This window comes from Hippopotamus amphibius, chromosome 9 (assembly GCF_030028045.1).
Source record: "Hippopotamus amphibius kiboko isolate mHipAmp2 chromosome 9, mHipAmp2.hap2, whole genome shotgun sequence".
In the NCBI taxonomy this organism is placed as follows: Eukaryota; Metazoa; Chordata; class Mammalia; order Artiodactyla; family Hippopotamidae; genus Hippopotamus; species Hippopotamus amphibius.
The window spans coordinates 103,224,172-103,247,286 of NC_080194.1; the positions used below are offsets into that span (position 1 = coordinate 103,224,172).

General features: G+C 39.8%; 1 protein-coding gene across 1 annotated transcript in view; it reads left to right on the forward strand.

Moving 5' to 3' along the window:
* LOC130859994 (cytochrome P450 3A29-like) overlaps positions 1–23,115 on the forward strand; it is a 49,870-nt gene that overhangs the window by 22,774 nt on the left and 3,981 nt on the right. The window contains exons 8-12 of the mRNA XM_057747675.1: positions 3,442–3,569; positions 4,747–4,813; positions 8,254–8,414; positions 10,861–11,087; positions 20,938–21,100. Coding sequence (XP_057603658.1) covers positions 3,442–3,569; positions 4,747–4,813; positions 8,254–8,414; positions 10,861–11,087; positions 20,938–21,100 — 746 coding nt within the window. The remainder of the gene's footprint in view (positions 1–3,441; positions 3,570–4,746; positions 4,814–8,253; positions 8,415–10,860; positions 11,088–20,937; positions 21,101–23,115) is intronic.

Genomic DNA, 23,115 nt, shown 5'->3' on the forward strand with positions numbered 1-23,115 from the left:
TGCACATTTTTGCCAGCTCACAAACTCCGTACCTGGTAATTCTCACCTCCCACTTCCCTTAGCCCTAGGCAAACACTAGTCTACCTCCTATCTCTATAGATTTGCTTATTCTGGACACTTCATGTAGATGGAATCATGTAACATGTGGCCTTTCGTGTCTGGCTTCTTTCATTTATCATGATGTTTTCAAGGTTAATCTAAGTTGCAGCATATATCCGTACTTCACTTTTTTGTGTGGCCAAGTATATTCCATTATATGGACATTCTGCATTTTGTGTACGCATTCATCAGTTGATGGACATTTGGGTCGTTTCCACTTTTTGGTTGCTATGAATAACACTGCTATGCACATTCATGTACAAGTTTTCATTTAAATACCTGGTTTCAACTATTTGGGTAGAACTCAGAGGTGAACTTGTTGAATTATTAGTAACTCTGTGTTTAACTCATAAGCAACTGCCAAACTGTTCCCCACAATCCTTTTTAGATAAATGTCTATTCAAATCTTTTATCCATTTATAGTTGGATTATACTCCTGCTGTTGAGGTGTAAGAGTTCTTTACATATTCTAGATAAGAGTCCCTTATCAGATATATGATTTGAAAAGCTTTTTATTTCCCTTTCTGTAGGTGTCTTTTCATTTTCTTGATAGTTTGCTTTGAAGTGCAAAATTAATTTTCATGATGTACAAATTCTTTTTCTTTTTATTCCCTCTGTTTTTGGTGTCATATCTATGAATCCATTGCCAAATTGGAGGTCATGAAGATCTACCCACTGGTTTTCTTCTGAGTTGTGATGTTTTAGCTTGTATGTTTAAGTGTTTGATCTATTTTGAGTTTATTTTTGTACATGGTGTGAGGTAAGAGTCTACTTCATTCTTTTGCATGTAGCTACCCAGGTGTCCCAGCACCTTTTATTGAAGACTATTTTGTCTCCATTGAATGATCTGAGAACCTTCTCAACATTCAGTTTACCAAGACAAGTGGATTTATTTCTGGAGTCTAAAATTTATTCTGTTTATCTATATGTCCATTCTTATGCCAGTATGACATTGCCTTGTTTATTATAGATTTGTGACAGGTTTTGAAATCAGGAAGTGTGAGTCCTATGACTTTCTTCTTTTTTTCCCCAAAATTGTTTTGGGTCTTCTGTACCCCTGGCAATTGCATATGAATTTTAAATTCAGCTTTTCAATATCTACAAAGAAGCTAGAATTCTGATGGGGAGTGTGTTAAATCTGTAGACTTGCTGTCTTGACAATGTTTAGTGTTCTGATACATTTACATGGGATGTTTTTCATTTACTTAGATTTTCTTTATTTCAACAATGTTACAGGTTTCTGAGCAGAAGTTCTGCACTTCTTTTGTTAATTTATTCTTAAACATTCTGTTTTTTTGATGTTAAGTAATTTTCTTAATTTTCCTTTGGGGTTATTTATTACAGTGTATAGAAATAGAATTGATTTTCTATATTGATAGTAACCCTGTTGAAATTGTGTACTAGTTCTAATAGGATGTTAGTGGATTATTTAGGATTTTCGTATACAAGATCATGTTATCTGATGGTAAAGGAGTTTTACCTCTTCATTTCCTATATTAATACATTTATTTCTTTTTATTCCATATTTACCCTGGCTAGAACCTCTAGTATAATATTGAGTAGAAGTGGTGGGAGAGGCTTCCTAGTCTTGTTCTTAAAGTTAGGTGAAGCATTTAGTCTGTCACTGTTAAGTATGGTGTTAGCATAGTTTTTTGTAGATGCCTTTCATCAAGCTGAAGAAATTCCCTTCTGTGCCTGCTTGTTTTTTATCACAAGAGGGTGTTGGGTTTTGTAATGCCTTTTATTCATCTATTAGATGATCGTGTGGTCATTGTTTTATATTCCTTTGATATGGTTTATTATACAGCTTTGCATTCCTGGGATAAACCCCACTTGTTTATGGTGCATTTTGCTCTTTATATGTTGCTGGATTCAGTTTGCTAGTATTTTGTGGAGGATTTGTGCATCCATGGTATAAGGTATGTTGGTCTGTAGCCTTCTTTACTTGTGCTAATTTGCCTGGTTTTAGTATCAGATTAATATAGTTTGGAAGTGTTCCAACATCTCCTCTATTTTTGGAAGAGTTTGTTTAAAAATAGTGTTAACTCTTTAAATATTTGGTACTATTCATTACTGAAATCACCTAGACCTGAGCTTTTCTTTGCCAAAAATGGGTGGTGTCTTGATTACTGACGAACACTGTGTACTTCTCAAAGGTATAGATTGTCTATTTCTTTTTGAGTCAGTTTCTGCAGTTTGTATCTTCCTGAGTCTGTCCATTTTATCTGAATTATCTAATGTATTGCCATACTGCTGTTCATAGATTAGTTTTTTATTGAAGTGAAGTTAGTTTACAGTGTTGTGTTGGTTTCAAGTGTACAGCAAAGTGATTCAGCTATGCGTGCATGCACACACACACATATATTATTTTTCAGACTCTTTTCCATTATACGTTATTACAAGATATTGAATATACATAGATTTTTTTATAGTCCTTGTAATTTTTAAAACGTCAGTAGTAATCCCGTTCTTTTATTCCTGATGCTAGCAATTTGAGTATTGTCTTTCTTGGCCAATCTAGCTAAGAACTCTTTTCAAAACATCAGTTTTTGGTTTCATTGATAATCTTCATTGTTTTTTGGTCTCCTAAAAAACATTTCTTCATTATAGTTTCTTCACTTATCTTTACCATTTTCTACTTTCTGCTTACTTTGTTTTGTTTGCTCTTTTCAGTGTATTAAGGTAGAAATTTAGATTCTTGATTTGAGATCTTTGTTGTTTTAATATCTAAACATATAGCCATAAACATCTCTCTGAACACTGCTTTTGCTACATCCTACCAGTTTTGGTATGTTGTGTCTTCATTTTTCTTCAACTGAAAGTAATTTTTGATTGCCCTTGTGATATCTTCTGCAACCCATTGTTTATTTAGGAGTGTGTTATTTAATTTCCACATATTTATGTGTTTCTTAAATTTCTTTCTGTTATTGATTTCTAATTACATTCCATTATGATAGAAAGACATGCACTGTATTATTTCTATCATGACTATTATTTTTTAAACTGCACAATTAATGGAAGTAATAGATTATGGTCTGGTTTATCCAAAGAGATGCTAGTCCAAGAATGAAAGGCCATGAGGCCCCAGAAGGTGATCCAGTTCCTTGGTCAATCCAAAGATGCAGAAGGGGCCACTGATCTCACTGCTATAGTGATGGCCCCATATGTGGACTTGGCCTTACTCAGCCATTGGCTTGGAAGTCTGAGCAAAGGTCCTAGAGGCGGTGGGTTGTGATTGAGTATCCTGGTGGTTTTACTTTTTTGATTAGTAGAGCAAATTATGATTGCTCCAGGTAAACTTTGCATTTTCACTGAGGCTTCCTTTTATCTTTTTCTCCACAGTGTTCTTCCCATTCCTCACCCCAGTCTTTGAAGCATTAAATATTAGTCTGTTTCCAAAAAGTTCTATGAATTTTTTCACAAAATCCATAAAAGGGATGAAAGAAAGTCGCCTCAAAGATAAACAAACGGTAAAGTCTGCTGGTGGTTACAAGAGGGGGTTCACTTTCTGATAATTTTTTGAGCTGCACACATATGACATGCACATCTTTGCATTTTTTTAAAGGTTGGTAGAAAACTATAGAGTTTGGAACAGGAAGGCTTTAAAATCTGGGGGAATGAAAAAGGAGGAGATTGGGGAAGAAAATAAGTATGAGCCAGAGAACAATGTTTAAATATAATAACAGGCATGCCGATTGGTATGTCACTGCATGAAGGTTATTGCGATAAGGAGCTTACCACTTTTCTTCAGTAAATGGTTAAAGGATAAAAGCTGATTCAACTGGTATTTCACTAAATATTATTAGCTTGGCAAAGAATCACTGCAGTTCCAAGCTTCCTATTTTGCAGGTTGTCCAATGGAAGGCCCTAACAGGCACCTAATGCAATGTAGTCTTTTTAAAAGTTGAGCCCACTCATTGTTGAAGTGGGCAGGAGCCTTCTCTGACCAATGAGGCCGCAACTGGGTTAACTCAGCTTTGCTTGGTTAACCCAGCACAAGGACGTCTGCAGGTCAGGGGGACAGAGCTGAGTACCCAGGATGTCACTGAAGAATGTGTAGTGCTCTAGAAGGGTTAAGGGCTTGAAGATGTTTCTGCAAAAGCTGCCAGTGAACTCTGCAAATATCAGGAGATTAATACTGGGTTGGCTAAAAAGTTCATTCGATTTTAAGTAAAAATAAAAGACATTTTTCATTTTCACCAAGAACTTTATTGAACAACATATTCATTAATGAAACAAACTTTTTGGCCAACCCAATATTTGTGGTCATTCATTAAGAATTAAAGTTTTGGGGGGAAAAGGGATTGAAGTCATGGTCCTTGCCCTGAGCAAACAGGTATGACAGGCGAGAGAGCAGGTAACTCTTTGGCAAAGAAGCTGTTTCAAAAGCCAGAGAAACCAAAGATCAGAGAGAGCGAGGACCCAAAAGGAGTTGGAGGTAATGGCTGGGTTTCTCTTGGGGAACATCACACTCCCCAAGATCTGTAGGTGGGTGTTTTTGTTCATTGAGGTCTCAGACAATATTAGTTAGACTCTTGTTCTTTAAGCAGCCATCTTCTCAGGAAAGAGGTGAAATACTGCACTCCTGATTTCTTTCTGACTTCACAAGTAACTTTCTGTCATTGAAGTTTCTCTTTCTGTTTCCAGCATCGAGTAGATTTACTTCAGCTGATGATTAACTCCCAGAATGCCAAAGAAATTGACACTCATAAAGGTAACCAAGGAGGATCAGAGGGGCCTCTGTGGGGAGGCGCAGAGGGAGGGGGTGGTTCTGAAAATGTGCAGGAAGTTTCCCAGGCAGATGAGAATCTCTGCCAAATTGAAGAAACACATGTTCAGAAAGAAAGAGTAGACAGAGGTACTTCCTAGAAGTGTACAGGCACAACTTTGCTCAGAGCTGGAAGGGCACGTGTAACAAGGCTGTCATGCCCAGAAGTCAGCCATGGTCTGTGGATCACCTGCTGCTGAACCTCCGGGGAGCTTGTTTCCAATGTCATTTCTCAGGCTCCTCCAGACCCACTGAGTCAGAACCTCTGCCTGGGAATTTGCATCAAGGCTGCATCCCATCAGGAGGCGCATGGCCCCAGTGCTGGTGACCTTACTTGGAACACGTGGTTGAGGTTGTGTTCACAAGCTTCCTCTACTATGAAGTTTAATTTTTTCTCTTTTGTCATTAACATGTGGGAGAAGTTTGAGACTGGAAATATACAGTTTCTCTTCAAATTGTCACCCACTAGTTTTATCACCCATGGTTGGTTTTTTTTTTTTTAAGTTTTATATATGTATGTATGTATGTATTTTATTGGCTGTGTTGGCTCTTTTTGCTGTGCATGGGCTTTCTTTAGTTGCGGTGAGTGGGGGCTACTCTTCGTTGTGGTGCGTGGGCTCCTCGTTGCCATGGCTTCTCTTGTTGCGGAGTTCAGGCTCTAGTACTTGCAGCACATGGCTCAATAGTTGTGGCGCACGGGCTTAGTTGCTCCGCAGTATGTGGGATCTTCCTGGAGCAGGGATGGAAACCATGTCCCCTGCATTGGCAGGTGGATTCTTAACCACTGCACCACCTAGGAAGCCCCATGGTTGGTTTTTGACTGAAGCCATTGTTACTATGATGGTTGCAACATGATGACTTTCTACAATAATTCCATCATTCTTCTGTATTTATGAGTTGATGTACTTTTTTAGGGAGAGCTCTCCATTCTTCCTCAATCATTTATTTGTTTATATACTATGATCTCATATATGACTAACTTACTCTATTACATCATTCTTCATTTTGATTCTCAGGTTCTTGCAGGTTTTTCCACTGGAGCTTTTTCCAGTGTGATCCTGTATTCTTTTTTCTTTTCTTCTTTCTTCGTTTTAAATCTTTTTTTTTTTTTTATGGACTGTTTTTTTTTTATGAACTGTTTTTTAGAGCAGTTAGGTTCATGACAAAATTGAGTGGAAGGTAGAAATTTCCAATATATACATCTTGCCCCAACTACACACAGCTTCCCACTATCAAAAGACAATACCATATTTGTGCACTTGTTACAATCAATGAACAAACGTTAACACACTATTATCACCCAATGTCTATAGTTGACCTTAGAGTTCATTCTTGGTGTAGTACATCCCATGGGTATTGACAAATGTGTGTTGAGCTATATCCACCATTACAGCATGCAGAGTATCCAATATTCTTCAATCTATCATTTTCAGGGAACATGCTCGCTTTCTGATGTTAGACAGTACAGGTTTCTCTTTTATTTCCCCTGAGAAGTCCTGGAATCAGCCATTTTTTCCCCCAAGGAGCTCTGGTTCCCTTTAGTGAGAAATGGTGTTTAGAAATCAAAATCTGGGATCTTAGGAATGCTTATTGCTACTAGGGTTTCTTTGCTTCTAGAGCCTCTCAGTGGACAAAGTTAAGAACATCAAATATATTTACGCAAGACTGATGAACATAAGTATTTCTGTATCACCCATAACCAGTGAACAGGCTCTCTCTCTTTCAAACAAGAATGTGCTAATCTTTAGTTTATTCCATGATGTGAATACTGCCTTGTGGTTAATTTCAAGCTACGAAGGGTTTGACAGCCATCTCACAAAATTCTTGAATTTTAAAAATATTTGTTCTTGAGCAGGGATGAGCTGACGCCAGCACACCACTATAAATATATCTAAAACCATGTGTAAATCTACTTCAATCTATCCGTCTAGATATCTGAGCACATGGTCCAATACATCTTTCTGTGGTGAAGGAGTACCCTGTATCTGCATCATTCAGTGTAGTAACCACTAGACATATGTAGCTATTGAGCCCTTGACATGTGGTTAGTGCCACTGAAGTACTGTATTTAATTCTGATTAAAATTAAAAATTAAATAGCCACATATTAGACAGTAGAGCTCTAAACTTTGAGTATCATGGGGTTTACACTAACTGGGGGAAAGAATTTGATAGTTGAATATACCCACAATCGAATCACAGAAATCATCATGGGAAAGTCAAAACCTTTCAGAACTTTTTCACACTCATTTTGTCTTGTTTTTGTTGTGAATTGCTTGGTTGGGGCAGGTACCACGTTGATTTGAGTGCTCTAAGAAAATAAAGGTCCTACTTCCGTCCCATGAAATAGATAAGAGCCTGATCATGCTTGGTTTCTTGGGAGAGAATAAAAAGAGATACCTATTTATAATCACAGGCTGTTTGCTGAGCCTAAAGGAGGCAAACAGAGGGCGCGTGTACTTAGAAGATGACATTCAGGCCATGATTGAATCAGAACTGCTAATTCCACTCCCTGGACCCTATTTTTCTATATTGCATGCTGACCAATGCCCTTCTGTGGGCACATTCTTCCTTCTGCTAGTTTAATGCCATTGATTAGACTAGGGTCAATCACAACTCTTTTAGCTTTTGGTCAATCTCTGTAGCTTCTGTACCTATCTGAGATCCCCCAGTTCTCCCATTGCCTGATGCCTGTCAAATGTATAATCCATGCTTCTCAGGCAGGTTTTGCTCACCAATCACCATATCTCATGAAAGTTCAGACTCTGATTCTGTGGTTCTGCTTTGGGATCTGAGACTCTGAATTTCTATTAAGCTCCCAGGTGTTGTTGCTGCTGCTGGCCCACAAACACACTTTAAGTAGAAGGAGCCTTATATTGGTCTCTTAAGTTCCCACCAACATCTTTAGGTAAAAGATAACTGCATTTTCCCTATAATATAGCCTTAGTCTTGTAAAATCTGTCAAAGAATCAAGTTAGACTTTAGCTAGAATAATTTAGATTATTCTGGAAGAGAGTGTTACCCCATATTACTTATAGCTGAAGTACTTTTAGGATTCTCCAAGAGACATACTAATAGCACTGTGTATATTGAACAAAAACATTGTGTCTTGAAATTACCCAGCTGTGTTGCGGGGGAGGTGGCATAGTCAGGAGCAGGAGGCCAAGAACAGTATAGACATTGGGGAAAAGTGGATTAAGACAATTCTTGCTTTTTTCTGGCTCTCTAAGGAAGACATGAGAGTGCAAACCACTACTAGTTTAACTTCCAATTGCTTTTACATTTTTTCCCTAGGGACTTGGCAGTTTCATTTGGATTCCTCATCATCTAAACTGTGCTGTTTTATATTAATGTGCTTTATCTAAAATGTCTCTCCTCTCCTTTTAGCTCTGTCTGACTTAGAACTCGTGGCCCAAGGTATTATCTTTATTTTTGCTGGCTACGAGACCACTAGCAGTTCTCTTTCCTTCCTCATATATGAATTGGCCACTCACCCTGACATCCAGCAGAAGCTGCAGGAGGAGATTGATGCCACTTTCCCCAATAAGGTGAGTGATGATACCAGGAGAGGGAGGGGGAAGGTGAATCCTTAGCAAGAATGCCTCCTCATTACTACTTAGGAGATGTTTGCCAAAAGCATGAGCCTCAGATCTTTTACCTGTGCTATTTAGGAAGGATCTAAAGTGTATAAAACAAAGGGAAAAACATAAGTTTTGTGTGGCTATGTGTGGTACACACAGGAATGTAGGTACTGTGGGAAAAGCGCTGGTACTGGCATATCATATGTTACAACATGCCACATAAAAATCACAAAACCTCAGTGGCATCTAACAGTATCGTTAGTTACCTGCTGATATGGCTGGACTTCCTTGGTTCTGGGTGTTGGCTGATCTAGGCTGGCCTTGGCTACATGGCACAGCTGACTCAGCTCCACACGTGCTCCACATGGGTCTCATACCCCACGTGTCTGCTGCTCAGGGTGATGGCACAAGCGGGAAGCCCAGTCGTGGGTGACTTTCAAAACTCTGCTAGCACCACACTTAGCCAACTTTCCACTGTTCACCACACTTAGCCAACTTTCCACTGTTCAAAGCAAGCCACCTGGCCAACCTGAGTCAGAAGAGGAGGGCACTACAGAGTTAGGTGGCAAAGGGTGTGGACCACAGGTAGGGCTGGAGATTTGGGACCATTGACTCAGTCTACCACCCAGGGTAAACTGCACACTAGGAGGAGCCTTTAGACAACAAAGGGCATAAAGTAGGAAACAGAGGACATGAGTTTGAGTCCTGGCTGTGGTTTTGGGTAAGTTTTATGACTTTTCAGAGTCCTGGGTCCTTCAAATACAAGGTAAGCATAGATCGTAGGGCCTACTTAAATTAGAGATGATCTGTCTTCTCTGCTAAATCTCATATTGGGATTCTTTTGATTCAAGAAGATGAGAAGATCACTAAGAGACAGAGGCTAGCTACAGCATTGTGTTCTCCCCTTTTTATAACAAGACTTGTAACAACAACCACACTATTGGCTAATATTTGCTTCTTACGATATATGTCTATCTAAGTACTTTCTATTTATAAATGAATCTAACCTTAATAAAATTAAGTATTAGTCATGAGAAGCTAGTTTATGCATCAGTAACAGACAAGCCCTCAAATCTCGGTGGCTTTACAGAACAAAGGTTTACTTCTACCCACATCTCCACGTCCAACATGGATTGTTGGTGGAGGTTGGGTGTGGGCAGTTCAGCTCCACACAGTTACTCTGGGATACAGGCTAAGAGGCTCCACCCCCTTGTAGCTGCCTTATCTGGAACAGGAGGGCTTCTTGGGATATAAGGCAATCGAGAGTTCCTCACTGGGTTTTCAAATGATTTGTCCCTGAACTGACATGATCGCCTCAGTTCACTGCCCATTGGCAAAGCTGCTTTCCTGTAACTTCAAGTGGGCTGGGAAATACGGGGACTGTGTGGATACTGGGTGAGCAGTGAGTGTCTCCGCCACACAACCCCATGAAGTGTCATCTCTAACCACCTCTGTTTAACATAGGAGAAACCTGAGCTACAGAGAGATGAAATACTTTCATACACTGGTCGTGTACCTAGTGTAATAAAGTCAGGCTGTGGGCCAGGGTGTCTGGCTCCTGAGCCAACCCTTTCCCTCTGCAATGTCACCCCTTAAGTATAACCCCACGTGACAGCCACACATGTCACCCCCACTGGTCTCAGATCTCTGCCAAAACTGGAATTCTTTGTGGTGTGTGGAGACCTGGGATCTGGGGCTGGGGTGGCTTGTTTACACCTTCAGCCCTTACAGTCACACCTGCAGGGACAATAGGAGACCCTTCCAGCAGCAGAGGGTGGGCTGAGGGTGGGGTTCTCATCCTCTTGTAACTTTCCCTGGACCTGAAATTGTGTTCCTGGTAGCAGCCAGTCTTACTGTTCATTTGTGTGTTTGGTTTAGAAAGGAACCCGTTTCTCCCCAAATTATTTGTAGAGTCTTCATACAATACAGTGTTTCCAAACTTTATAGGTATAATCAAAAGAGTTAGCAGTCAGGAGTTTTCAACTAAGAACCTTTATGTTGAACAGGGGATTTGCTCTTTTACACCTTCCGTTTCCTTGGTACAGATGTGTGACCTCACTTTCAAAAGGAAACAGTGACTTGGCCTGTTTCTCTCAAGAGCAAGGGTCCTAATCTATTGGTTATGTTTGTTCTCACGAGAAAGGAAATACACTAGGTGATCATGTGTGGGATTTCAGGCCCTGTTTAGGACCTTGTCCCAACATCTCCCATCATCATAACTACTGCACACATCGCTGTGAGCCACTGAGCAGGTCAAAGCACATGATAGATATTAAAATGTCTATAAATGCTGAGGTCCTTTACCAATTTAAATTACTCCCTGGCACTCCTACCATTTCAAAAGGACTACGTAGACGGAGTTGAAGGTTGATCCAAAATCTTAATTTATCTAAATCTGTTTTTCTCTTCCTAGATGCCTCCCACCTATGATGCCCTAGTACAGATGGAGTATCTTGACATGGTGTTGAATGAAACTCTCAGAATATATCCAGTTGTTGGCAGACTTGAGAGGGTCTGTAAGAAGGATGTGGACGTCAATGGGGTGTTTATTCCCAAAGGGACAACAGTGATAGTGCCAGTGTTCGTTCTTCACAACGACCCAGAGCTCTGGCCAAAGCCTGAGGAGTTCCGCCCTGAAAGGTACAAGACCCCGAGGAAAGGAAACCCACCCCAATCCTTTTTGATACTTGCATATTTTGACAACTCTTACTATGGTTGACAAATGGGTGATCATGCGATAATTTATTTGAATATCTTTTTATTGTTAGAAGACTTTTCTCTTTAAGGATGTTCATGGTTTGTCAAAATTATACAAACCGTAGATTGGAAAAAAAGAAAATTATAGCTGTCTGCATTCCTAATACCTTAATATAGCCCTCATTAATAATGTGATATAAGTCCTTATGGACATTTTTCTACACATATATAGATTTTTAAAATGTAGGATGGTATTATACTTTATTTGGTTTTGAACTGCTTACTCTAGCAGTAAACAATAAACAACATTCTACGTATATATGTTTGTATGCATATGCCATATATCACCCAACCACTGTCTTATTTTAGGTGTATAGGCTTCTAATTTCCTTTAAGCCTTTCTCTCTGTTCTCTCTAAGCTCTCTGAATTCACCATGTTTCCACATTCCACATTTTTAAACATTGTCTGCCATTTCCTCTAGCTTTATTGTGCGAGTGCAGCCTGGGGACCTAGAGGTCTCATCCCGGGGCATCCAGGCAACCTCACTGAGGACAGAGGTGCACAGAGGCTCCCTGGTTCTGTCTGTGGCTGCAGACCTGGCCAGCTCCCTTCTACCTCAGTACTTGGTGACCTTCCAAAGAGAAGTCCTCTGCTCTCTAGACGTCTGAGACGTCCTCCTTGGAGGAGTTGAGCATCCTCTTCTGGGAATTCAGAGCCAAGATCTGGTTTGGGCACAGACTGGACTCTGGACAGAGTTGGTGCTCTCCCACTTAGTGTGTGGTGAGCAACATTTGGAATGAACTTTTTAGGCCAGTAGCTGAGATCTAGACTTTTATTACACCCTGACCATCAGCTCCCTGATGGCCAAGAGTTGTTCTCTTTGCCTTGGTATCCTGAGTGCTAGCATAATGGTGCCACGTAGCCCTTGTTGATAGAAGAGTCAGAGTGGACCAAGTCCTCTGTTTGCTGGGCCAGGCAACCTCTGCGTTTCCTCCAACCTCAACAGCTCCCCCTCCTGCAGCTTCACAAACCTGCAACCAGAGACCACTCACTGTACTTCCCTTTGTTTCATTCAGTTAAGCAGAGAATAAGTGCTAACATGAGAGTGTCAAGGACTGGGCCAGGCAGTGAGAAATGCAAACATTAAAAAAAGCAAATTATGGAGACTTTTAAAAATATACACAAGTATGTGTGAATTTGACACATACACAAGTATATTCTGTAGGCACAAGCCTATGAAATAGCTTTAACGTCTCTGTATGTGCACATTCCCTGCTTAACAACCAGCAACCCATGTCTGCACCATCCCCCTGGCACTGCTGCCCTTCCCCTAATCCCCATGTTATTTTAGGTCACATTGTCTGTAAATATTACAAAATGTTTTGCAAAATAGGGACTCTTTAAAATATATGTAATCACAATGCCATTATCACTTTCCCCAAATATACATTTTTTGCTTGACTTATGCAAATATTGACTAGTCAAATCTGAGTAAAACAGAGGTCTAACCATCACGGAATTTATAGGCTATCGGAACAGATAACGAGGGAAATCAGTGATTATACAAGGGTGAGTCAAAATTATCTGCACTCTGGCTGTAGAATTTATTTTAATTAATTTTTAGAAAAGACAAATACATCATTTTTCAACAATCTCTTTTTTCTTTCTTTACTGATAATTTTTATTTTTATTTTTTTATTATTTTTTACTTTTTTATTGGAATATAATTGGTTTACACTCTTGTACCAGTTTTTGAGGTACACCAAGGTCAATCATCTGTATTTATACAGATATCCCCGTATTCCCTCCCTCCCTCGACTCCCCCCCACCCTCCCCGTTCCAGTCCTCTAAAGCATCATCCATCATCAAGTTGAACTCCCTTTGTTATACAGCAACTTCCCACTGGCTATCTGTTTTACAGTTGGTAGTATATATATGTCTATGCTACTCTCTTACTTCATCTCAGCTTCCCCTTCACCCCCCACCGCCGCAAACCTCGAGTTCTCCAGTCCATTCTCTGCATCTGCATCCTTATTCTTGTCTTGTCACTGAGTTCATCAGTACCATTTTTAGATTCTGTATATATGAGTTAGCATACAATATTTGTCTTTCTCTTTCTGACTTACTTCACTCTGTATGACAGACTCTAGGTCTATCCACCTCATGACATATAGCTCCATCTCATTCCTTCTTATAGCTAAGTAATATTCCATTGTATATATATGCCACATCTTCTTTATCCATTCATTTGTTGATGGGCATTTAGGTTGCTTCCATGTCCTGGCTATTGTAAACAGTGCTGCAGCAAACATTGTGGTACAAGTTTCTTTTGGGATTATGGTTTTCTCTGGGTAGTACTGGGAATACTGGATCATATGGTCGTTCTATTTGTAGTTTTTTAAGGAACCTCCAAATTGTTTTCCATAGTGGCTGTTTCAACTTACATTCCCATCAACAGTGCAGGAGAGTTCCCTTTTCTCCACACCCTCTCCAACATTTGTTGTTTCTAGATTTTGTGATGATGGCCATTCTGATCGGTGTGAGGTGATACTTCATTGTGGCTTTGACTTGCATTTCTCTGATAATTAGTGATGTTGAACATATTTTCATGTGTTTCTTGGCCATCTGTATGTCTTCTTTGGAGAAATGTCTATTTAGGTCTTCCACCCATTTGTGGATTGGGTTATTTGCTTTTTTGGTATGAAGCTGCATGAGCTGCTTGTATATTTTGGAGGTTAATCCTTTGTCCACTGTTTCATAGGCAACTATTTCTTCCCATTCTGAGGGCTGCCTTCTTGTTTCGTTTATGGTTTCCTTCACTGTGCAAAAGCTTTTAAGTTTCATGAGGTCCCATTTGTTTATTCTTGATTTTATTTCCATGATTCTAGGAGGTGGGTCAACAAGGATCTTGCTTTGATGGATGTCATAGAGTGTTCTGCCTATGTTTTCCTCTAGGAGTTTTATAGTGTCTGGCCTTACATGTAGGTCTTTACTCCATTTGGAGTTTATTTTTGTGTATGGTGTTAGGCAGTGTTCTAATTTCATCCTTTTACATGTAGCTGTCCAATTTTCCCAGCACCACTTATTGAAGAGGCTGTCTTTTCTCCACCGTATTTTCTTGCCTCCTTTGTCAAAGATAAGGTGCCCATATGTGTGCGGGTTTATCTCTGGGCTCTCTATTCTGTTCCATTGATCTATGTTTCTATTTTTGTGCCAGTACCATACTGTCTTGATCACTGTGGCCTTGTAGTATAGTTTGAAGTCAGGAAACCTGATTCCACCAACTCCATTTTTCCTTCTCGAGATTGCTTTGGATATTCAGAGTCTTTTGCGTTTCCATACAAATCGTAAGATTTCTTGCTCTAGTTCTGTGAAAAATGCCATTGGTAATTTGATCGGGATTGCATTGAATCTGTAAATTGCTTTGGCTAGTACAGTCACTTTCACTATGTTGATTCTTCCAATCCAAGAACATGGTATGTCCCTCCATCTGTTTGTGTTGTCTTTGATTTCTTTCATCAGTGTCCTTAAGTTTTCTGCATACAGATCTTTTCCTTCCTTAGGCAGGTGTATTCCTAGGTATTTTATTCATTTTGTTGCAATGGTAAATGGGAGAGTTTCCTTAATTTCCCTTTCTGCTCTTCCATTGTTAGTGTATAGGAATGCAAGAGATTTCTGTGTGTTAATTTTGTATCCCGCTACTTTACTAAATTCATCAATTAGTGCTAGCAGTTTTCTGGTAGAGTCTTTAGGGTTTTCTATGTATAATATCATGTCATCTGCAAAGGGTGACAATTTTACTTCTTCTTTTCCAATTTGGATTCCTTTTATTTCTTTTTCTTCTCTGATTGCTGTGGCTAAAACTTCCAAAACTATGTTGATTAATAATGGTGAGAGTGGACACCCTTGTCTTGTTCCTGTTCTAAGAGGGAATTCTTTCAGTTTTTCACCATTTAGAACGATGTTGGCTTTTGCTTTCTCATATGTGGCTTTTATTATGTTGAGGTAATTTCCTTCTATGCCCATTTTCTGGAGACTGTTATCATAAGTGGATGTTGAATTTTGTCAAAAGCTTTTTCTGCAGCTATTGCGATTATCATATGGTTTTTATCCTTCAATTTGTTGATATGATGTATCACATTGATTGATTTGCATATATTGAAGAATCCTTGCATCCCAGGGATAAACCCCACTTGATCATGGTGAATGATTGTTTTAATATGCTGCTGGATTCTGTTGGCTAGTATTTTGTTGAGGATTTTTGCATCTATATTCATCAGTGATATTGGTCTGTAATTTTCTTTTTTTCTGACATCTTTGCCTGGCTTTGGTATCAGGGTGATGGTGGCCTCATAGAATGAGTTTGGGAGTGTTCCTCCTTCTGCTATATTTTGGAAGAGTTTGAGAAGGATAGGTGTTAGCTCTTCTCAAAATGTTTCATAGAATTCCCCTGTGAATCCATCTGACCCTCGGCTTTTGTTTGTTGGGAGATTTTTAATCACTGACTCAATTTCCGTACTTGTGATTGGTCTGTTCATAGTTTCTATTTCTCCCTGGTTTAGTCTTGGAAGATTGTATTTTTCTAAGAATGTATCCATTTCTTCCAGGTTATCCAATTGATTGGCATATAGTTGCTTGTAGTAGTCTCTCATGATGTTTTGTATTTCTGAGGTGTCCGTTGTTACTTCTTCTTTTTCACTTCTAATTCTGTTGATTTGCATCTTCACCCTTTTTGTCTTGGTGAGTCTGGCTAAGCGTTTATCAATTTTGTTTATCTTCTCAAAGAACCAGCTTTTAGTTTTATTAATTTTTGCTATTGCTTCCTTCCTTTCTTTTTCATTTATTTCTGCTCTGATCTTTATGATTTCTTTCCTTCTGCTCACTTTGGGGCATTTTTGTTCTTCTTTCTCTAGTTGTTTTAGGTGTGAGGTTAGGTTGTTTATTCGATATTTTTCTTGTTCCTTAAGGTAGGACTGTATTGCTATAAACTTCCCTCTTAGAACTGCTTTTGCTGCGTCCCACAGGTTTTGGGTTGTTGTGTTTTCATTGTCATTTGTTTCTAGATAGTTTTTGATTTCCTCTTTGATTTCTTTAGTGATTTCTTGGTTGTTTAAGAGTGAATTGTTTAGCCTCCATGTGTTTGTATTTTGTGCAGTTTTTTTCCTGTAATTGATATCTAGTCTCATGGCATTGTGGTCTGAGAAGATGCTTGATATGATTTCAATTTTCTTGAATTTACCAAGGTTTTATTTGTGACCCAAGATGTGATCTATCCTGGAAAATGTTCCATGTGCACTTGAGAAGAAAGTGTATTCTGTCATTTTTGGATGGAATGTCCTATAAATATCAATTAAGTCGAGATGGTCTAATGTGTCATTTAAAGCTTGTGTGTCTTTATTTTCTGTTTGGATGATCTGTCCGTTGATGTAAGTGGGGTGTTCAAGTCTCCCACTATTATTGTGTTACTGTCGATGTCCCCTTTTATGGCTGTTAGCATTTGCCTTGTGTATTGAGGTGCTCCTATATTGGGGGCATAGATATTTACCATTGTGATATGTTCTTCTTGAATGGATCCCTTGATCGTTATGTAGTGTCCTTCCTTGTGTCTTGTAATATTCTTTACTTTAAAGTCTAATGTGTGTGATATGAGTATTGCTACTCCAGCTTTCTTTTGACTTCCATTTGCATGGAATATCTTTTTCCATCCCTTTACTTTCAGTCTATATGTATCCCTTGGTCTGCAGTGGGTTTCTTGTAGGCAGCATATAGAAGGGTCTTGTTTTTGTATCCATTCAGCCAGTCTGTGTCTTTTGGTTGGAGCATTTAATGCATTTACATTTAAGGTGATTATTGACATGTGTGTTCCAATTACCATTTTCTTCATTGTTTTGGGTTTGTATTTGTAGGTGTTTTCCTTTTCTTGTGTTCCCTACTTAGAGAAGTTCCTTTAGCACTTGTTGTAAGGCTGGTTTAGTGATGCTGAATTCTCTTAACTTTTACTTGTCTGTAAAGCTTTTGATTTCTCCCTCAAATCTGAATGAGATTCTTGCTGGGTAGAGTACTCTTGGCTGTAGGTTTTTCTCTTCCAGGACTTTCAATATATCCTGCCATTCCCTTCTGGCCTGCAGAGTTTCTGTAGAAAAGTCAGCTGTTATCCTTATGGGTTTTCCCTTATCTGTTATTTGTTGCTTTTCTCTTGCTGCATTTAATATTTTTTCTTTGTGTTTAATTGTCATTAGTTTGATTAATATATGCCTTGGTGTATTTCTCCTTGGGTTTATTCTGTATGGGACTCTCTGTGCTTCTTGGACTTGGTTCATTATTTCCTTTCCCATGTTGGGGAAGTTTTCCACTAGAACCTCTTCAAATATTTTCTCAGACCCTTTCTTTTTTTCTTCTTCTTCTGGGATGCCTATGATTTGAATGTTGGTGTGCTTAATGTTATCACTGAGGTCTCTGAGACTGTCTTCTATTCTTCTCATTCTTTTTTCTTTTTCCTGCTCTGTGGCAGTTATTTCCCCCATTCTATCTTCCAACTCACTTATTCGTTCTTCTGCCTCAGTTATTCTGCTGGTTATACCTTCTAGAGTATTTTTAATTTCAGTTATTTTGTTATCCATTGCTGTTTGTTTGCTCTGTAGTTCTTCTGAGTTCTTATGAAGTGTTTCTTGTAGTTTCTCTATTTTGTTATCGAGATTTTGTATCATTTTTGCTCTCATTACCCTGAATTCTTTTTCAAGCATTTTTCCTATTTCCTCTTCATTTATTTGGTCTTGTGGGGTTTTTTCCTGCTCCTTTGCCTGCATGGTGTTTCTTTGTTTCCTCATGGTAGCCCAAACTTCAGGGGTTGCTTGTCCTGGCAATAGAGGGCTTTATAGAAGACTGTCCAAGCCCCAGACTAATGGCCGAGTGTTGGGTCAAACAAATACTAAGTCTAGGAAACACATACATGTATAAGACCCACAATTACTGAATCCAATCGAACATAAGGCATGAGAAAGACCTGACAGAAGAACTCCAGTATGCTATCAGATATTCAAAGAGAAAACCAACAGAAATTGAAAACCAAAACAGAACAAAACAGAAACAAAAGCAAAAACAAACAAACAAACAAATAACACCTTACACATACAAACACAAATCCAGGGAGATATTGAAAGCTAGGATCAAATATATAAAAGGAGCTAGAGTACCACCAGACAGAATGGTGATTCTCAGAATGAAATTAGACAATTGTACTAAGAACTAAGATAAAGACAAAAACCTAATATTAAATACCAAGGCAGTGTGTCATCTGGAGAATAGAGCAAGGAGTCTGAGCAGATCGATAGTGTTGCTTATAAGTATGTTAAGATAAAATAAACTTAAAAAGGATGGAAGCCAGGGGAACAGAAGAGTGTAGTGTGACTGGAAATATGCAGATAAAAAGAAAGGAATAGAAATGTATAAAAGATAGAGATGAAAAGAAGGTAGGAGAGATATATAGTCCATACTACAAAAAACTTAGCTAGAAATAGAAGTATATAAAAAGGCTAAAAATAAAAATAGAATAAAAAATAGAATAAAAATATGTTATAAAACTTGTAGATCCCTTAGGACTAAGATGGTAATTAATAAAGAAAAAAAAACTAGAACTGATCCCAGAATGTACCAATTCAATAGAATTGATACTAATATTTCTGTTTCCTTAGAGTCTCAGCTGTGTCCTTCTACTCACCTTGGGTTTTTTGTATTATTCTGTGACCAGCAGAGCTTCCTTTATTGTTCATCTGTAAGTGTTGGTGTGTGGGGGAGGGATAGGGTACAATAGTGGCTCCTTCCCCTGGGAGTGAGTGAGCAGTGGCACACTGTCATTTCAGTCAAGCTTGGAGGTGCCTGTTGCAGAGGGACAGTGGTGGCTCAGGTGTAAATGTCTCAGAGTTGGGCCTCTCTCCAGGTTTTTTTGTTTTCGGCAGCCTCCCTGCTGCTGGCGTTCCAAGCCTGCTCTCAGCTGCCTGCGGGGGCTTTAAGCTAGCCCCGCCCGAGGACCTGAGGGTCCTTGTTATCCCTGAGTGCCTTAGATGGCCCACAGGGGTCCCTCCACTGCCCATTACAGGCACCGAAAGAGAGGAGAGAGGCTATGCCCACGGCTCCTCCCTCCTGCCCGTGAGCCAGCAGCATCCAGCTGCCATCATGGCTGGGCAGCTCTCAGGGGCAGGCACTCCTCGCTGTGGGCCTCTTCCCTCCTGTCCTCTCAGTCCGTCTCCTTACTGGCTACAATGTTTCTCACCCTGAACCAGTTCTCTGGTTCCCACGCTCCCACTCCCGGACCCTGTGTTCAGCTGTGAATTGACATCTCAGTCCGGGAACGATGAGCTGTGGTGCGGACCCTCCGTGTGTTTCTCACTCCCTCCCATCTGCCACAGCTCAGCCGCTTCACCCTCTTTGAGCCATCATAGATGCCTCCCTACCGGTTATGTCAGGATCCTTGTGGTCCTTTCTGGTGTCCGAGGTCATCTGCTGGTGTTCAGTTGGTTCTCTGTGGGAATTATTGCGTCTTTTGGTGCATTCCCAATGCATCTGTAGAGAGGGATGCATTCCACGTTCCTCTACTTTGCCACCACCTTCTCTCCCTCTCTTTTCTTTTCAATATGCTTTGCCCATCTATCAACAAGCTTTCGTATTCCCTGATTAAAAAATGTTTTAGGGGCTTCCTAGGTGGCGCAGTGGTTAAGAATCCATCTGCCAATGTAGAGGTCACGGGTTCGATCCCAGCTCCAGGAAGATCCCACATGCCGTGGAGCAACTAAGCCCATGTGCCCCCCCAAAAAAAAAAAAAATGTTTTAGGCTGAGCTGAGAGCCACGAGTGCACCGCTGTCTTCACTTTTTCATCAGAAGGGAACCAGCTCCTTCTTGATGGCTAACACTTCTGCGACCTTCCTTGACCTTCTCTACCCATTCATACATGCTTCTTCACAACAAAACACTTTCTCCATACAGCGCACAAAATCTTCCATAAATAACAGCACCAGGTATACCCTCAAGCCACAAAAATGAATCACTGCACGCTGCTCTTCTTTCATGCAAATTGCAAGTGGGGCATCCATTTTTGTTCGCACAGCAGTTACAAATGAACTGATGTAGCACGTTCACACCTGCAGAGCAGTAGCATTGAACAGAAAGTGCTGGGAAGACCTTGCGGCCAACAGAAGTTTCAATATAACTGGAGTGTGGATAATTTTGGACTCACCCTCGTAGCATCACATACACATGTAAATCTACTGACCTAAACATGTTGTGTGTGTGGCAGAGAGAGAATGACAGAGAGACAGACAGATAATGACACAGGGGGATTGGAAGGGAAAGGAGACAGAAACATTTGAAAAATAACAATTTAAATACTCAGAGACATTTCTCCTCCTTCCTTCCCCCATGAGCACATGACCAACATAAGTGTGCGTGGAGATGGGAGCCCATGTTTCCTTCAGTCAGTCTCATTTCCCAACTGCCTTTTTCAGAGGGTGAACATCTCACCACCCTGAACATAATTTTAGTGTTTAAAGACAAATTTTCTTTAAACTGCATTTATCTCATCTCTCCAACAAGACTGAAAGCTCCTGTAGAGTCAAGGGGAATGGGAAGGATCTGGAGCTTACCTTTCTCACAGCAAAATCACCACAGCAGGATGAATGACTAGCCCACACAGGCATCCCTTATGCTACTGGTTATGGATTTAAGTCAAAACCTCAAACTAGGAGCTCTTGTGCTTTTTTTGTTTCATTAATTTGTTTCTTCTGCTGTTGTGGAACCAGGTTCAGTAAGAAGAACAAGGACAGCATAAATCCTTACACTTACCTGCCTTTTGGAACTGGACCCCGCAACTGCATTGGCATGAGGTTTGCTATCATGAACATGAAACTTGCTCTTGTCAAAGTCCTACAGAACTTCTCCTTCAAGCCTTGTAAAGAAACACAGGTCAGCAATAACTTACTGCATGAATAATTTTTAAGCTCTTTATTGGAATATAATTGCTTTACACTGTTGTGCCATTTTTTGCTGTACAACAAAGTGAATCAGCTGTATTTATACATATATCCCCATAACCCCTCCCTCCCATGACTCCTTCCCACCGTCCCTATGCCAGCCCTCTAAGTCATCACCCATCATCGAGTTGATCTCCCTATGCTATGAAGCAGCTTCCCACTAGCTATCTGTTTTACATTTGGTAGTGTATATATGTCAATGCTACTCTCTCACTTCATCCCAGCTTCCCCTTCACCCCCCACCCAATGGGCATTTAGGTTGCTCCCACATCCTGGCTATTGTAAACAGTGCTGCAGCAAACATTGTGGTACATGTTTCTTTTGGGATTATGGTTTTCTCTGGGTATATGCCCAGGAGCGGGATTGCTGGGTCATATGGCAGTTCTATTTTTAGTTTTTCAAGGAACCTCCAAACTGTTTTCCATAGTGGCTGTTTCAACTTACATTCCCACCAACAGTGCAGGAGAGTTCCCTTTTCTCCACAACCTCTCCAACATTTGTTGTTTCTAGATTTTGTGATGATGGCCATTCTGATCAGTGTGAGGTGATACTTCATTGTGGCTTTGACTTGCATTTCTCTGATAATTAGTGATGTTGAACATATTTTCATGTGTTTCTTGGCCATCTGTATGTCTTCTTTGGAGAAATGTCTATTTAGGTCTTCCACCCATTTGTGGATTGGGTTATTTGCTTTTTTGGTATTAAGCTGCATGAGCTGCTTGTATATTTTGGAGGTTAATCCTTTGTCCACTGTTTCATTGGCAACTATTTTTTCCCATTCTGAGGGTTGTCTTCTTGTCTTGTTTATGGTTTCTTTCATTGTGCAAAAGCTTTTAAGTTTCATGAGGTCCCATTTGTTTATTCTTGATTTTATTTCCATGATTCTAGGAGGTGGGTCAACAAGGATCTTGCTTTGATGGATGTCATAGAGTGTTCTGCCTATGTTTTCCTCTAGGAGTTTTATAGTGTCTGGCCTTACATGTAGGTCTTTACTCCATTTGGAGTTTATTTTTGTGTATGGTGTTAGGCAGTGTTCTAATTTCATCCTTTTACATGTAGCTGTCCAATTTTCCCAGCACCACTTATTGAAGAGGCTGTCTTTTCTCCACCATATTTTCTTGCCTCCTTTGTCAAAGATAAGGTGCCCATATGTGTGCGGGTTTATCTCTGGGCTCTCTATTCTGTTCCATTGATCTACGTTTCTATTTTTGTGCCAGTACCATACTGTCTTGATCACTGTGGCCTTGTAGTATAGTTTGAAGTCAGGGAGCCTGATTCCCCCAGCTCCGTCTATCCTTCTCCAGATTGCTTTGGCTATTTGGGGCCTTTTGCATTTCCATACAAATCGTAAGATTTCTTGCTCTAGTTCTGTGAAAAATGCCATTGGTATTTTGATCGGGATTGCATTGAATCTGTAAATTGCTTTGGGTAGTATAGTCATTTTCACAATGTTGATTCTTCCTATCCAAGAACATGGTATGTCCCTCCATCTGTTTGTGTTGTCTTTGATTTCTTTCATCAGTGTCTTACAGTTTTCTGCATACAGGTCTTTTGCCTCTAAAGAGGCAGGTTAATTCCTAGGTATTTTATTCGTTTTGTTGCAATGGTAAATGGGAGAGTTTCCTTAATTTCTCTTTCTGCTCTATCATTGTTAGTATGTAGGAATGCAAGAGATTTCTGTGCATTAATTTTTATCCTGCTACTTGACTAAATTTACGAATTACTGCTAGCAGTTTTCTGACAGCATCTTTAGGGTTTTCTATGTATAATATCATGTCATCTGCAAAGAGTGACAATTTTACTTCTTTTCCAATTTGGATTCCTTTTATTTTGTTTTCTTCTCTGATTGCTGTGGGTGACACTTCCAAAACTATGTTGAATAATAGTGGTGAGAGTGGGCACCCTTGTCTTCTTCCTGTTCTTAGAGGGAATGCTTTCAGCTTTTCA